The 15,745-nt window shown below is 50.3% G+C and overlaps 1 protein-coding gene across 3 annotated transcripts; it reads right to left on the minus strand.

Moving 5' to 3' along the window:
* Positions 1-257: 257 nt before the first annotated feature.
* On the minus strand, positions 258-15,463 carry SPRY4 (sprouty RTK signaling antagonist 4). 3 transcript variants are annotated; one of them, XM_045394998.3, is made up of 3 exons: positions 15,253-15,463; positions 6,776-6,935; positions 258-4,947 (listed from the first exon to the last, which is right to left on the minus strand). In XM_045394998.3, the coding sequence occupies exon 3, from the start codon at positions 4,898-4,900 to the stop codon at positions 4,001-4,003; it is 900 nt and encodes a 299-aa protein (XP_045250933.1). In that variant the 5' UTR covers positions 4,901-4,947; positions 6,776-6,935; positions 15,253-15,463; the 3' UTR covers positions 258-4,000. The 3 variants fall into 3 exon arrangements, with proteins under 3 accessions (XP_045250933.1, XP_005558153.1, XP_045250934.1); XM_005558096.5 differs by lacking the exon at positions 6,776-6,935; XM_045394999.3 differs by lacking the exons at positions 6,776-6,935; positions 15,253-15,463 and adding an exon at positions 14,298-15,145.
* Between the last annotated feature and the right edge of the window lie 282 nt (positions 15,464-15,745).

Below are 15,745 nucleotides of genomic sequence, written 5' to 3' on the forward strand. Positions count from 1 at the left end.
TCCATCTGCAGCACACTCTGGTTTAGGGGACAGCTTGCCTAGGAAGGAGGCTCTAGCAGCTCCTGGCAGTATTTGGCTTCATAATGAAGAGCAGCTTTCCTCCGATGGTTCTACGGTCATCCTAGAGAAGGGAGAAGGGACTGCCCAGCCCACGAAGCCCTATCTTCTCTTCCCCTTTCAGTAGCTGCTTATTCTCAAACTTGAGGCCTTGCTGGGTGAAGAGGTCAGGGAAGTGAACACACAAACACACCAGAAACGGCAGTCTCGTGTATATTTAACAATATATATTTATATATATTTTCTAAATCAGTACATTCAGTTTTTAACTTGTTTTTTTCTTCACAAACAGAAGAACTCTTACAATAGTAGACTTTCTAAAATAAATACTATTAAAATAGAGCTTCAAAATAAATATTCTATACAAAGAAAACCTTCTGTGGCAACTTTGTGGTGGGGTGGAAATGGGCTACAGTGAGGGGGAAATGAAGTCGGGATGTGGCGGGGTGGGAGCCTCGAGCTTTTCTGTTTGTAACATGAAACCAAGCTGTGGGACAGTGAGAAGGGAAAGCAAGGCAAGACACCGCACGCAGTTACCCACAGCAGAAAATGGCAACGCAAGATTCATCATCGACTGTCACAGTAAGCAGAGAGGGCACACAAATGCTTGTCAAAGGCATGAACCAGAAGGCTGGTGAGGCTCGCAGGATGCCCTAGTGAATTGTACAGTGTAGAGCTGTGCTGCCCACGCCCGCCAGACACTTCTTGGGACAGCACGGAAGAACGGGATGCTTCAAGGTGACAGTCATCCGGGTTCAGGTGCAGATCAACACTTTCCACGTGTGCCATCTTGGACAAGTCATTATCTAGCTGGGCCTCACTCGAGGTATGATGGCGATTGACAGACTCCACAGGGCTGAAAGAACCAGCCATGTCTTCCACCTCAGCTGTGAGGGGGTGCGTACCAAAGGAAGGGATTGGTCTTCACCCCCTTCCTGCTTGGGAAAGCCTTAGCTGTGCCCATCTTTTATCTGGGAGGGCTTCGCTACCCAAGACCCAGTTCCCAGGGTGCTCGCGGAAGCGCTGTCCTTCATAAACACGGGCAGCCAAAGCCCCCTGGAAGCGTCCTGGATCCCAGCTGCCCCTAGAATTAAGGCAGAACCCCCAGCCACCACCCCAGGTTTAACAGGGGCGGGAACTAACCAGCACTTTTCAAAAAAGGTCAAGCCGAGGCACCATCCAGCCGAACAGGCCATTGGTGACAGGAAACACACTCAGCCAGAAGCAGCTACACATGTGTGTCGTGTCTCTGAGTGCTGGGTCCCTCAGTGGCTCTCAACTGGCCCCAGAGCTGGGGAGGGTCCACAGGCAAGCCAGTTTATTCTTTTTTTTGTTTTTTTAATTTTTGCCAAGAAGCTGAGAAAAACAATGCTGAGGGATTGCTACACAACCAAGCTGGGAGAACCAAGGATGGTTCCTTCGCTCCTTCCCATGACCACCGAGCACACGAGGCGCTGAGGTGGACTCTCAGAGCACTCTGCAGACATCCATCAAGCAGGTTGAAAGCAAACCAAGAAGAACAAGCTAGAACAGGGGTAGGGGGAAAAAAAAGAAAAAGCAAACCAAAACCCAGAAAAATCCGTGTTTACAAGTATGTACACAAAAAGTCAGGGTTCAGGAGGTCGTTTGCCAGGAAATAGGGTCTCTGTCGGTAGACAGTCAGTGTGGGGTAGGGGTGTGTGTGTGTGTGTGTGTGTATGTGTGTATACACAGCTTATGTAAATCGACTCTCCACAGAACGGGTGTGTTGACCACCAAGATCACCAAAGTGCAACTGGGTCAAGTTTCCCATGGAGACAATTTGAGGGAGGGGCCCTGGGAAAAGTTCTGAGGCCTTGCAGAAAGCGTGCACATGTGCACTATCGATTTTGGGGCCACCTCATCTGAGGAAAACCATCTCCAGTCCCTTCAGTACACTTCTGATACATTCAGTTCATGTAAGTGGTTGGACGAATGTGTTTCTTTCCTACCACTCCCTCTGAAATGTTCAAGAACATCCATACATCTGTCACAACTGTGGCAAGGGTAGCTACATGAATCAGCCTTGGAAAATGCAGATGCAATATTTCACATTCGCCTTTTACAAGCTAGCAAATGTTACATAAATAAAGCCGAAAATAATATGACCCTCCCTTCCTCCAATCAATAAATACCTATGGTTACAATTAACTTACTCTAAATCATAAGATGTTACTACTAGTCTTCAAGAAGGAAAAAAGAAGTCCTTGAGAAGCATTAGGTGCATGCCTATCATAGCTACCCACCTCGCTACCTCCTTCCTGGAGGCACCTCTGTTCCTACAGAACAAACTGGAAATGCTACGGACACTCTGCCTCATGCACTTCCAGTTTCACCTGGGGTAGCTCTTCTGACTCAGGCCATGCCCTCTCATTAGAGGGGAAAACAAAATACCACACACAAAGCAAAAACCCCACACAACAGCTGGGGAGGAAGGACCAGATACACTACAGCTTTTGCATGCAACAAGTACCTACCCACTGGACGTGCTGCACCTTCTGAGTCCTTTAGCACCTTGAGAGAAAGGGTTGCTACGTCTTTGAGGGCTGTCAGGAGAGGGTGGTGTGGCTGTGCACAAAAGCAGGGCTCAAACCCAGTGGCCCCTGGAAAAACCTTTCCCCTACCCTCTCCCCCAGCTCTTCCAACTCCCCTGCTGGGGCTTCCTAACACTAAAATAGACTCTTTTTTCATCATCTCTCTATTTACATTAAAGATACAGACACATCACTATACACAAAAGGCTATGACAGTGAGCAGCAGAATCAGAAGAGAAGAAACCCAAACCCAGCCTGGCTCAGCGGTCATTCTGCCAATGGGAGGTGCTGCCTCTCTTCTTTGCTGTTAAAATCCTCTTGTTGATGGGGAGGGAAATTGTGTTCCTTGAGGTTGCTCGCCCCCAGATTTTGAAATCAGCCCTTCCTAGGGGTGGCCCAAAAGGAAACAAGTTTTATTATTATTTTTTTAAAACACCGTTATCATCTGGTTTAATTATTCTATAAAAATGTAGTGACTGGATCCAGAGACCACAGCCTCAGACTCATTGGCAAAATGATATTTGGTCTCGCATTTGCCGCCCTGGCTTCCTCTACCCATATAAAGTTTCTGGAAGGGATCTGAGTAGAGAGAACCCGGGAAATGTAGTAGGCAGGCGAGTCTGTGACTCGGTAAGAACCGAAGGACGGTGTGGTGAGCAGAACACCCCCAAGAGTTAGTTGATGCAGTTGGAAGGGAGACGTGCACTGAGCAGTGGCTCCTAAATCCATCCTGTGGCTCCGGGGAGGCAGAAGGAGGAATGAGGCTTGGACTCACTGGCCGTCCTCTGTTCTCAGTGGCTCCCAAGTATATACAATAGGAACTGCTAGGGTGTTCTACACCTTCCCCAAGACATCAGGGACAAAGTGGGGTGGAGTGAGATGGGGGAGGAGAAGAAGGTATAGAAAACTCCAAGGGTCTTCTTTAAAGGTACCCTGGTACTCAGTTAACAATTCCTCCCAGGCAGCTAGCTCCTGTGAGAGCCAAGACAATGGAAAAGAGGGAGGGTGGTGGGGGGAGGGAGGGAGGGAGGGAGAAGGAGGGGTTGGGAAGGCATTCAAGCAGCTGCAGCTTCCGGATATGTGTCCACATCTGTGTTCCGTCTTCTGAAAAAGAAAAATTCCCCCCAAAACCACACCCTGCCCCTGCATTGTCTGTTTGACACAAAGTTCCAGGACCCTGAAAAAAAAGCCCCAAAGTGCTTCTTCATCGTCTTGGGGAATACAGGGTAGGTGGTGGTGGTCTCTGTATTTTCCGAAGCTGGGGGTAGGGAGTGGGCAGACTAGCAAGGTCAGCCTCAGAAGACTAAAACCTCTGACCTTGCTGCAGTCTTCTTAGATGTCAGAAGAGAACCAGGTTTCCAGGCGGAGCACTGGGGCTTCGACAAAAACTGTCAGAAAGGCTTGTCCGGCCTGCTGGTCTTGGCATCCCCACTGGCTGCTTTGCAGATGACGCTGTTCGTGTGCTTGCAGCGGCAACCAGGGCGGCGCAGACGGTCGTAGCCGCGCTGGGCCAGCTTCACGCAGCCGGTGGCAGGCAGGTAGCAGAGCAGGCAGGGTAGCACCACGGAGAGAGCACCCATGAAGGACCAGCGAGCGCAGCAGTTGGAGCGGGAGCAGGAGCAGGGGTGGTCAGCGCAGGAGCCCTCATCGTCCTCATTCGTGCAGTGGTAGAAGATGCCCTGCACCAGACACATGCACGTGCCATAGTTGACCAGGGTCTGGGCTGAGCACAGGCACTCCTGGTTGCAGACCCAGCAGGAGGGCAACGTCCGCGGGGACGCACACTCCTTGCATTTACACTTCCCACAGGCCTCGCACAGCAAGAAGTGCTTGTCCAGCTCGGATGGGACCGCCGGGCCCTTGAGGTCCAGCGGCTTGCAGTGGACCACCTTGGGCTGGATGCGCACAGCCCTTGGTGAGGCCTGGTCGGCCACGGGTGGTGGTGCCATGTGGTCTAAGAGCCGCTGGTCGGAGGATGTGCTGCTGCTGCTGCTCACAGAGCTGGGGCGCCCGCTGAAGGAGATCCAGTGGTGGGTGACATCCTGGTCACAGCGGGCGGGCGTCGGGGCCAGCTCTGGGGCCCCACCCCGGGTCCGCTTTGGGCCGGTGGTGGGGGCCAGGCCAGGGTTGTCTATGTAGTCGTTCTCCACGTGGCTGGTCTTCATCTGGTCAATGGGTAGGATGGTGAGTGGGTGCTGGAGCCGGCTGTGGGACATCCGGCTGTCAAGAAGGGGCTGGACCATGACTGAGCTGGGAGTCAAGGGGGCGCTCTGTGGGATCGGGGGCTCCATGGGGCTGGAGGTCCTGGACTGTATGGAGAAACAGGCTTCTAGGGGCCCTGGGGGTAGGGTGGGGAAAAGGAAGAGAGAATGGATTCCAGGCATCAGTATGTGGCCTGCTAATACCTCACCGCCACCCCCCCCATGAGGTCCTTGGGAGCCACCCAATTGAAATAGGAACTAAAATCACTGTGTGGACTTTCCAGTGACTTCCAAGCTTAGATGATTAATAATGACAAGTAGTCAGTGGTGGAAATAATACTTACTGAGCACTTAAGACGGAGGTGCTCTCCTAAGCACCATATACATTAAGTCTTTGACTTCATGATAAGCCTAAAACGTAACTACTATTATCCCCCTTTTCTATTTACAGAAAAGACATGTTCAAATTAATTTGTCCAAAATCACACAAAACTATCCAAAACTATCAGTAGCAGGACTCAAACCCGGGCAGCCTGATTTCATTCTCTTAGTCACTGTGAAACATGCTCCTTAGTTAAGATACATAGCTCAGTGGATATAAACACAGGATCTGGAACCAGACTCAAATTCGATTCTCACTTTGGCCTAGCAATATTGCTATGAATGAGTTCTTTCATCTCTGTGCCTTAGGTTTTGGTCTTGTCATCTGTAAAACGGGCTCTTGTGAGGATTAAATGAGAAAATACTATCTATTACCTAGCATATTACCACCTGGCATGCAGCAACAATTTATCGCTGCCCCAGGAAATAAGCTGAGATCTCCTGAGCACTTATAAGCACTTCCCGCCAAGCACTGTGCCAGGTACTGGGGACAATGTGGTGAACTCAACAGACACCTCTGGATGCTCCCGTGGACTTTTTCAGCTGGATTAACAAGCCCTTTATTTCAGATATTCGCAAGAGAAGGACGGTTATCTGACGCCTGCACATCCAGGATATTAACTTATTACTACCACTTCTTAAGAGCAGCAACCTGCAGTGGCTAATAATCCCTAGGTATGTCAGCTTCTGACAACTTGGATGGGAAATCCTCTCAAGGGGCACTCACATCACCCATTTCCAAGTGCTGAGCTGAACATTCAGCCTAAATGCTATTTACTAGAATAGCTAAGCCAACCCTGGATCAGTTTCTAATTTCACCAAGAGAGTGCAATTTTAAGTTGGAATCCAGCCAGAGATTCAACTGCAGTGCCTGACACGGAACCCCAGGAAGTCACTTAAATCAAAGAGCGGAAACGGCTTGGTTCAAATTTAGAAAGTGCACATTGTTTTCTATTAGAAGTGCCATTTCCTTGCCTGCTGACCTTTACAGTTGGAATTCTGCTGGAGATCGATTTAAAGAAATAGCAGCAGAAGGCCAAGACCTCTGCTCAAGGGGACACAATTTGGAATCCAAGGGAAAGATTACACTCTGGGAAGATTCCACCCCAATCTTAAGAACCCCAGGGAACGGGGAGGAAGGATAGAAGAGAAAGGTAAGTCTTTAAAACAAAACCAAAAAAAGGTCATTGGATTAATGTATTCTGGGGTGGGGTTTTAGTAAACGCTTTTGCATTTACTAAATTTGCATCAAGATGCTAATGATGTTCTCATTAGGAGAGCTGATCCTGCCCCTCTGCTGTTAGGTTTATCTAGAACCTGTCTAAAATAAAAAGCTAGCTCTAGATGAAAGTTTATGAAGGGGATAAAAGGGGGCTATCCACAGAGCTCCAGTCTGTATATCACTTACACTGCTAAATCCAAAAAGCATCCAGTCTTTTCTGCAAGGTTCAATGCTCAGTCAACTGGTATTTCCCATTCACGCAGGGCATCAACTATTGGCTTTGCTCCCATGGCCCTGCCTACTTAAAAGGATGCTGGTATTTCTTTACACGCTTTGTTTTTCCTGTCTTGGAGAAAGCCTACCTAGTGGCAGTGCCTGCCCCCCATGTTCTCTTCGGATGAAACCAGAGCATCGAATTGGTGACTTCCTTGTGGCAGAGTTTGCCTTAAGTTTCTGGCAGGTCTGCCACCAAAGAGTAGCCACTTGCCAAAGCAGCCTCCCGTGGAGATCCTGTGGTTAGGGCTGGAGAGAGGGAATGCAAGTAAGCATCTATGGAGAGGAGTTTTTCCAAGGACCAGGCTGATGACAGGGTAGGAACTCCAGGGAATGCTACTTCAGCCTGCCCACTTACTCTCAGTAGGGGTTCCAAGGCCTTGCTTCTAGAATAAATGAGTTTGGGGCAAGAGGCCAGGGTTAGGAGCTCAAGGTCCAGCACTGAGGACGGTGCCTGGAGGAAAGGCCTAAGAATAAAAAACGCCATGGATAAGATTCTCCAGCACCAGCCAGAAACCTCACCCCCGGACAATGATAACATGATTCCCTTGTTCCAGAAACCCATGTCAGGAATATTCAGGGTCCTGCCAACACAATGTAGGCAGCAGTTTGAAGCTTCTATTGCCCCATATAGTTGGGTTTTGTCTCTCAGGACAAGGATTGGGTCTGGCCATGCTGTGGGAGAAAGTAAAATACTCCCTTCCCTTGAGCAGATTCATTTTTTTTTTTTTTTTTTTTGTGAGGTTCTTTAAAAACAGCCACATTTCCTACAGATAAAGCAAAAGAAATGGGCAATGCTCAGAAATTTTAATAGGCCTTGGAATCAGAAGGCAGATTCCCCAATTCATGGAAAAGTCCCACCAGGAAGCCAGGATGGGAGCAGCCACTGCAGGCAATGGGGATGTTGGCATTCACAGGCTCCCATAACCCTCCAGAGACAGCTGTCAACATCTGGGCCTGCATTTGAGGCCAGACATGGGGATGGGAGCTTGGCCCACGATGACTCGGCTCTCTGGGGATGATGCAGCATCCGATGGCTCCATTGGGCATATTATAAAATGTATCTTCCCTTCCATAACCCTGATGTAGTAGGATTCCTTTCAACCACCAGCTCAGCAAAAACCAAATCACAGATCCACTGCTGCCCTCACCCCTCACCAGCAGGGACCCTCAAAGAACCTCTGCTGAATTTATTTGGCTGACAATAACAATTTTCTGAGCTGCCTATTTAATAACCCCTCAGCACAGCTAAATGATGTCTCCAAAAAAAAAAGAAAAAAGAAAAAGAAAAGAAAAAAGAAAGAAGGCCTGGCACAGTGGCTCACGCCTGTATCTCAGCATTTTGGGAGGTCAAGGCACGCGGATCACTTGAGGTCAGGAGTTTGAGACCAGCCTGACCAACAGGGTGAAACTCTCTCTCTACTAAAAATACAAAAATTAGCCAGGCGTGGTGGCAGGCGCCTGTAATCCCAGCTACTTGGGAGGCTGAGGCAGGAGAGTCACTTGAACCCAGGAGGCGGAGATTGCAGTGAGCCAACATCGCACTACTGCACTCTAGCCTGGGTGACAGAGCAAGACTGCGTCTCAAGGAAAAAAAAAAAAAAAGAAAGAAAGAAAGAAAAAGAAAAACCAACTCTCAGTTGATTTGGTAGATCAATCTCGACTCACTGAGAAACAACCGCCCTCCACTCTGAGCAGTGCTGACAATCTTAAGTGCAGGTTTAGTATGTGCTCTCTGCTTCCCCTGCAAGGAAGTAAGAGATTTATGATGTAAATAGGACAGAGAAGGCTTTGCCTCATTTAGGCAGTTTGGAAGATACTGATGGCCAATTTGGAAGACACTGGACAGAGAAACAAACCCAGCACTCCATTTAGCCAAAGAAACACCTCTATCAAGTTTAGGTGGTACTCTTAGGAACTGGCAAGAGGGAAGGGACTTTTACCTGCACTCAACCTTCTAATAATAATAAATAATAATTATGGAAGCGGCTAATATTTATGAAAGATTTCTTGGTGCCAGGCTCCGTGCTAAGCCCTCAGTGATTTATTTTCTCATTTAATTCTCACCATACTTCAACAGAGTACCCATTTTACAGAGAAGAAATGGAAGCACAAAGGGTCATAGAGCTAGCAAGTGACCAGAGCAGGATTTGAACCAAGACAGCAGAGGCTTCAGAGGCTGAAATATTAATGTCTCCGCCCTGACTTACAATGACTTGCAGAAGCCCTCCATAACCTCTGGGAATTCATGGGAAGGCATGAAAGTGCCATCACTTTCAGAACCATGGACTCCTCCAGCCCTCACGGATCATCATCAGAACATCCTAGGGCTCTGCAATGCAACCACCAGGGAAGGAAAGCTAGATGGGCTTACATCAGCCTGAACCCCAGGGAGGGGAATTTTCAGTGTGGAGAGTGAAGGCTGTGGGGGTTTGTAATCTCTCTCATTCAAGGAAGGCTCAGAATTCAAGTTCTCTTCACTTCCAGTTTAGTGTTATGTGCCATCCCCCTGTCTTAAAAGTGGTTTCATTTTTTTCTTTTTTTTTTTTGAGATGGAGTTTTGCCTTTTTTTGCCCAGGCTGGAGTGCAATGGCACGATCTTGGCGCACGACATGCTCCGCCTCCCAGGTTCAAACGATTCTCAGCCTCCCGAGTAGCTGGAATTACAGGCATGTGCAACCCTGTCCAGCTAATTTTGTATTTTTAGTAGAGATGGGGTTTCTCCATGTTGGTCAGGCTGGTCTTGAACTCCTGACCTCAGCTAATCCGCCCGCCTCAGCCTCCCAAAGTGCTGGCATTACAGGTGTGAGTCACCACATCCGGCTTCATTTTTAGTTTTCTTATAGTTGAATGGATTTCACTTGTAGGAGTTTATTACAAATCAGTCCCCAAAAGGAAACCCTGGGGTGGAAAGCAATCTCTACTCCTCCCTACCTATCAAGTTGAACTTAAGGGTCCCTAGGGTACCTTCATTGATGGGGCTCTCCCTGGTCCAGGTCTGTGAGGAAGGGAGGGAGCCAGGGCACAGAGAGTTCTAGAATACTGAATCAGCAGGATATCAAAATCCCTAGAACACCCAACACTGTATTTGCTGCTTGGCAGGTCTGGAAGCCCAGAGCCAGCCAGTCTGACACTCACTGCATTTGTACCTGTGGGGAGGGGGCTGAGCATCAGGCTGCAGACCGCTCAATACAGGCTGGCTGAAAAGAATCAAGAGGCATGTTAAATGTCTGCACAACTGAGCAGGATGCCTAATCCCACCCACTCACACCCTCCCCTTGACTTACCCTAGTGAGGTGAGTTGGGAAATATTGGGAAAACCTGACAGTTGTACTTTGAAAGCTACAGGTCAGCTAATGACAAACTGGCAAGAGGCTGTGAATGAATGGGTAGTTTGAGCACTGCCCCATTCAGTCTCAGCGGGTTATTTCAGTGAAGGTTGTTTAACCCTTTAAACAACTCAGAATAAAGGTCTCTAGGCTGCCAGAGAGCCTGCCCACCACTATGGCTTGGTTCTTTGTGACACTATCCCAGTTTAGCTAATTAAGCTACAACCAAATGATGACATTACTTTAAAAGGACTTTAAAAAGAGGGGGAGGGATGCTGAGGGAAGCAGAGGACTTGCCCCTCCCTATACCCTACAAAGAAAATATCTGCTGAGAATGGCCCCAGTGGGAGAATAAAGCGTTTGGGCAGCTGGATTTGTCTGGGAATCCTTCTCCTATCTCCCTACCCCCAGCACCAGCACTAAGAAGCTCACCTCTGGCCATAATCTGTTAGAGATCACAAAAGAAAATGGTTGCTTTTCATCACTTCATCCTACCACCAGTTACCGGTTCCCAACCCTCTTCTTCTCTTCCCACAACCAATCAGCTGAGCTCCAAAGCCCGAGCACACGGAATGGTGGGAATCTTGCTGGACTTTGGGCTCTTTAATCAGCTTCAAGTTTTTGCTTCACTGTATTACTGCCGTAATTGTCTGCCCAGATTCCCATAAAGAAGGATTAGAAGCCAAGAGTCAGTAAAGAAGGAGTCAGAAGGAGCCTGTTAACCACTGGCATGGTTTGGGAACTATTGGCCAAGTCCAGGTCTGGGTGGGACCAGAACCCTAGACTCCTAAGGCAGGGCTTCCTCCACACAGACACTAAGATCTTATTATTTGTCTCCTTACCCTCCACCAAGAAATGAACTTACAATAATAGATTTTAGCTTACTCCTGGGACAGGAGCAGGAAATGACTTCCCCCAACCAGAAAAAGAAAGACTACTGACAAGGGAAACCACTCTTCTGCAAGTGGCCACCTGCCCCGAAGGGCCCCTTCCCTCCTCTGCTAGATCCAGCACATCTGTGCTCCCTCCCCTGTGCCCTTGCTTCCTTCACTGACTGGGGCCTGTCCTTGGAAAGAACAATCGTGATCACAGCTGAACTGTGGAGTCTCTTAAGCCCAGCCACATGTCCCGGATACATTCCCCAGCCTTGTCAGCTGTCCGGATCTGCAGGGTGGCCCCAGACCCCTGAGAGCCAAGAATACCCTCCCCTCTTACATCATGCAACACCCCACACCTCCTGTGCAGGAAGGGGGCACCCTTAAAACCAGGCCCTCCTCCTTGGAGCTCAATAACAACAATGAGCATGGCCCTAGTCCTGGCCGCTCACTAGCAGTTTTGCTGGCCCCCTGTCCCCTTGGGAGGAGTTTATTTTCTCTACTGTGCAGATGGGGAAACTAAGGCCATGCTTAGCAGGTTTGCCTAGTCACTCATCTGCTCTGTCCAGGCCCCTGGCTGGGTCTGGAAGGGGCAACACAGCTTTCCGAAAGCTGTTCATTCACCTTCCCCTGGCTCTTTTGAAAGAGCAAAAATGTATTCTAATGAGTTACTGTTTCTCCTCTCAGGGAGACAAGGTTGGCCATGAAATAGAACCTTCTCCACTCTGGCCATTTCCCTTCCTTAAAAACTCTGTCATGTCTACATACAAAACCCCACATTTTCTTTCTTTTTTTTTTTTTTTTTTGAGACGGAGTCTCGCTCTGTGGCCCAGGCTGGACTGCAGTGGCCAGATCTCAGCTCACTACAAGCTCCGCCTCCCGGGTTCACGCCATTCTCCTGCCTCAGCCTCCCGAGTAGCTGGGACTACAGGCGCCCGCCACCTCGCCCGGCTGGTTTTTTGTACCTTTTAGTAGAGACGGAGTTTCACCGGGTTAGCCAGGATGGTCTCGATCTCCTGACCTCGTGATCCGCCCGTCTCGGCCTCCCCAAGTGCTGGGATTACAGGCTTGAGCCACCGCGCCCGGCCAAAACCCCACATTTTCAACTTTATCTCCAAATTCAGAGGCCTGGGCAAGAATCCTTAGCCAGGTTGTCATCACAAGGGAACTGCCACCTAAGTAGAGGCCAGATGACAAACACTCTGGATTTAGAACCAAATGGAACACCATGATTCTCCAAGAAACACTGGACTTTTCTGAATAAAGAGGGAGGGCTCCTTCCTAGGCCTCCTTGGCACCAACGCCCAGGCCCTCATTAACAGGATAGCCCAAGGACAGAAAAACACTGTGGGGGCCCAAATCTGGGAGCTGTAAGATGTCACACCATGAGACGTTCAGCCCTGGAAACTGGAATCCCCACATATGGTACCACAATATTAAATCCCAGAGCAACACAGCTCAAAGGTCACTTCTGGATGTATTAATGAGTTTTATTCCTCTTAATTTTTAAATCACTGATTTTCAAATTTGGCACTGAAAGACTGCTTTCATTTATTATCCACGAAAGTCAGCCAAAGCTCTGGGCACAGGTTTACCAAAGTTGGGGCTGAGGTCATGGGTGGGTGTGAACTGGGAAGGACAGATTTCCAAAGAGCCACATCTCTCCATCAATTCTGGGAGGATGCAAATAAAAATGACATGTGAGACTGGGCGCAGTGGCTCACGCCTGTAATCCCAGCACTTTGAGAGGCCGAGGTCGGCAGATCATGAGGTCAGGAGTTTGAGACCAGCCTGGCCAACATGGTGAACTCCTATCTCTACTAAAAATACAAAAATTAGCTGGGTGTGGTGGTGCACACCTTTGATTCCAGCTACTGAGGCAGGAGAATTGTTTGAACCTAGGAGGCGGAGGTTGCATTGAGCCACGATCGCGCGACAGCCCTCCAGCCTGGGTGACAGAGCAAGACTCTGTCTTAAAATAAATAAATAAATAATAAAAAATAAAAATAAATGAAAATGACACCCGTAAGCTCCAAATATCCACCTGTCCACAGCCTCTGCCCTGCTATGTGTTCTGTCTCCTCCCACCAGCCCCAACTAAAGCTTTAGTGAGACGTGGCCATTTCAGAGGGTGATCTGAAAAAAGTCGTGGGTCTGGGCAGGATGGCTAAGGGCAAGAGGGCATTTACACTCCACCAAAAGGGAGTGACTCCCGATAACCAACAGATGCCTTTCAAGTCTCCTCACCGTAGCTGACCAGTATTTGTCCATTGAGATTTCAGAAATCTGCTACTAAAATCCCCACCCTACACCCGTAACTGGCCACGGGGCTTGGTTGGTAAGTGTGTGTGCTGTTCACCACATTAGGATTTGCTGGAGCCTGGCGGCACGTGAGGATCCTCCCAAGGGATGGGAAAGAGGAAATGTGATTTCACACTGGACATCTCCACTAGTTCTTTCCCACCCTTCTAGGAGACAGAGAGGGAGAGATAAAGAGAAATCTTTAACCGCAGCCCTGCCTCTCCTAGTCCTCCTGACACCCGCACTAAAAAAAAAAAAAAAAAAAAAAAAAAAAAGCTGAAAATTTCAGAGATGTTTATGCTCCATTTGTGTGAAGATCTGGAGAACTCTAAACATTGTGAAATCCACCAATGCAATATTGGGTAGGGCCTCAGGCCAGACTGAGCTCATTAAGAGATTGATAAACCCACAGTTCCCAACTTCTCTGAGCCTTGTACCTTCCAGTTTCGAATCCCCAGAGGCTTGTCAGAGAGGCTAGTGCCTCGGTCAGCTACAGAGACAGACAAGTGCTTGCTCCTGCCCCTCTGCAAGTTCTTTGGCCTCCAGTGTGTCTGGCCTCTCCCAAAACTGGAGGGAATCACGCCACTGATTCGGAGGCAGGAAAGAGGGGGCTGCCACTAGGTTTGGTCACCCCACTGTACACTCTTCTTTCCAGCACTAAACGCACTGGGGGGTACCGAAGCCTTGCTGCGCCAGAAGGCGGCCTCCTGCCCTCACAGAGGCCTTGGCAATATGGATGCCCCTCCAGCAGCTGGTGAAAGAGGCAGCCAGTAGCTCCCTGCTCTGCCTACCATCTAGCCCTTCCAGCCCATTTCGCCTCTCTTGTCCATCCTTCAGCCCTATAAGCCATGCAACCATTTTCCGTCTCCCTTGCCTCTTCTGCCCACAACCCCCTGCCCCCAATCAAGGAGAACTGAGAAACCGTCTTCTTGCACAAGAGTAGCTACTGTCTAAACGCTTTTTGATCGTCTGCATGGAGGGGGAACTGGGCACAGCCTTGTACCCAGTGATGGAGCCAAGCTCCAGCTGCCCTGGCTAGCCAAACCCGCCCTCACCCTGCTCACTGTCCCTGGGGTCTTAGCGATTCAGAATTTTTCAGAACGTACCGTCTCTATTCTCTTCTCTGTGATGTCAAGCCTGGTACCACCAAGAAGGAAGGAGGGAAAGTAGGAGCCTTATCTCTCCTATGTTCGCAACCTCTTCCTCCAGCTCCCACACGCCTGGCGTTATGTAAACGCACCTTCAGCCCCCACCACAGCCCTAGCGCGGCCTGGGGGCTCCGGGGCCTGGCACGGCTCGGTGCCCGGGGAGAGGGAGGTACAGGGTGGCCGAGGAGCCTCAGGCCCTACAGAGGCCAGGCAAGAAAAAGGCAACTGCAAGGCAGTTGCACAGCATAAAATGCGGCAGCGGAGCAAAGGTCAGACGGCGAGGAACCGCCTCGCCAAGGAGAGGGAGCAGAAATGCCCAGTTCTGAGCCAGTCCCTCTTTGACCATCGAGGAAGAGGCAGAAGGGGAGGGAATTCAGTCCGTCACCGCTCCGAAGAGAAAGGAAAAAATCTACGTCGAGCATAGGCCGCTACGGCGGGCTGGGAGATACACGGCAAAGCTGGCACCGTGGGCACGGAGCTGGGAGTTGGGCGAGCCGCCCAGAGCGAGGGCGCCCCCCGACCCAAACGGTGGCTCCTGACCAAGCCCAGAGCCGCCCGTTCCAGCGTTCGAGGCGGATGGTGGCAGGAGAAGGAAAGAGGCCAGGCCAGAGGCAAACTCCCGGGACACGCACGGGGCTTCCCGAGTCGCAGAGGGCGGGGAAGCCGGGCTTGGCAATGCCCAGGGGTCGGAAACGGCGGTGCCAGGCTGTGAACACCCCCGGCGCCGTGCCGGCCGGGCCGAGGGCGTCAGGGAGCTGCGGCGCACCGCAGCGACTCAAGGAGGCGCAGGCTGAGGGAAGGAACACTGAGGCGCGCCTAGAAATAGCGCACCATTTGCCCCAGCCCAAGGGGGGAGTCGCGTCGCCGCTCAGAGCGGGGCAGTTTCAGATCCCAAAACCGGCCATGGACTTACTTTGAGGAGCTGCAGGGTCACAAGCATCGCCCCACGTCTGTCTAAATCCTGGAGCCAGAGCAGGCAACCGCCGCTGTACTCGCAGACGCCGGCCGGAGGAACCGGCAAGGCTCCCTGTGCTCCACAGCGCCAACTCCGCGCTGTCAGCTCAGCTCGCTACCTCCGCGGCGATGTTGCAACCACTGCCTGGGAAAATGGCTTTTTTATGAATGGGAGGGAAGGGAGCGCCAGTGCGCACGCGCGCCGTTCGCGATTCTATGAATGGGTGGGCACAAGAGACCGCGAGCGCGCATGCGCTGCGCTCCATTTTTTATGAATGGGGGGCGGGAAAAGATCTTAACCCGTGATTGCTGGGACTGGCTCAAGCTCCACCAGGAGCCGTCGTTCTTTTACAAAGAGGGGTGGAGGTTCCAGTGGAGGTTGTTATTGCCTTTTTTTTTTTTTTTTTTTTAATGAATGGAGGGCGGCGGCGACTGCTGCAGCTGGGCCAGCT

The sequence above is a fragment of the Macaca fascicularis genome, chromosome 6 (assembly GCF_037993035.2).
Source record: "Macaca fascicularis isolate 582-1 chromosome 6, T2T-MFA8v1.1".
NCBI lineage: Eukaryota > Metazoa > Chordata > Mammalia > Primates > Cercopithecidae > Macaca > Macaca fascicularis.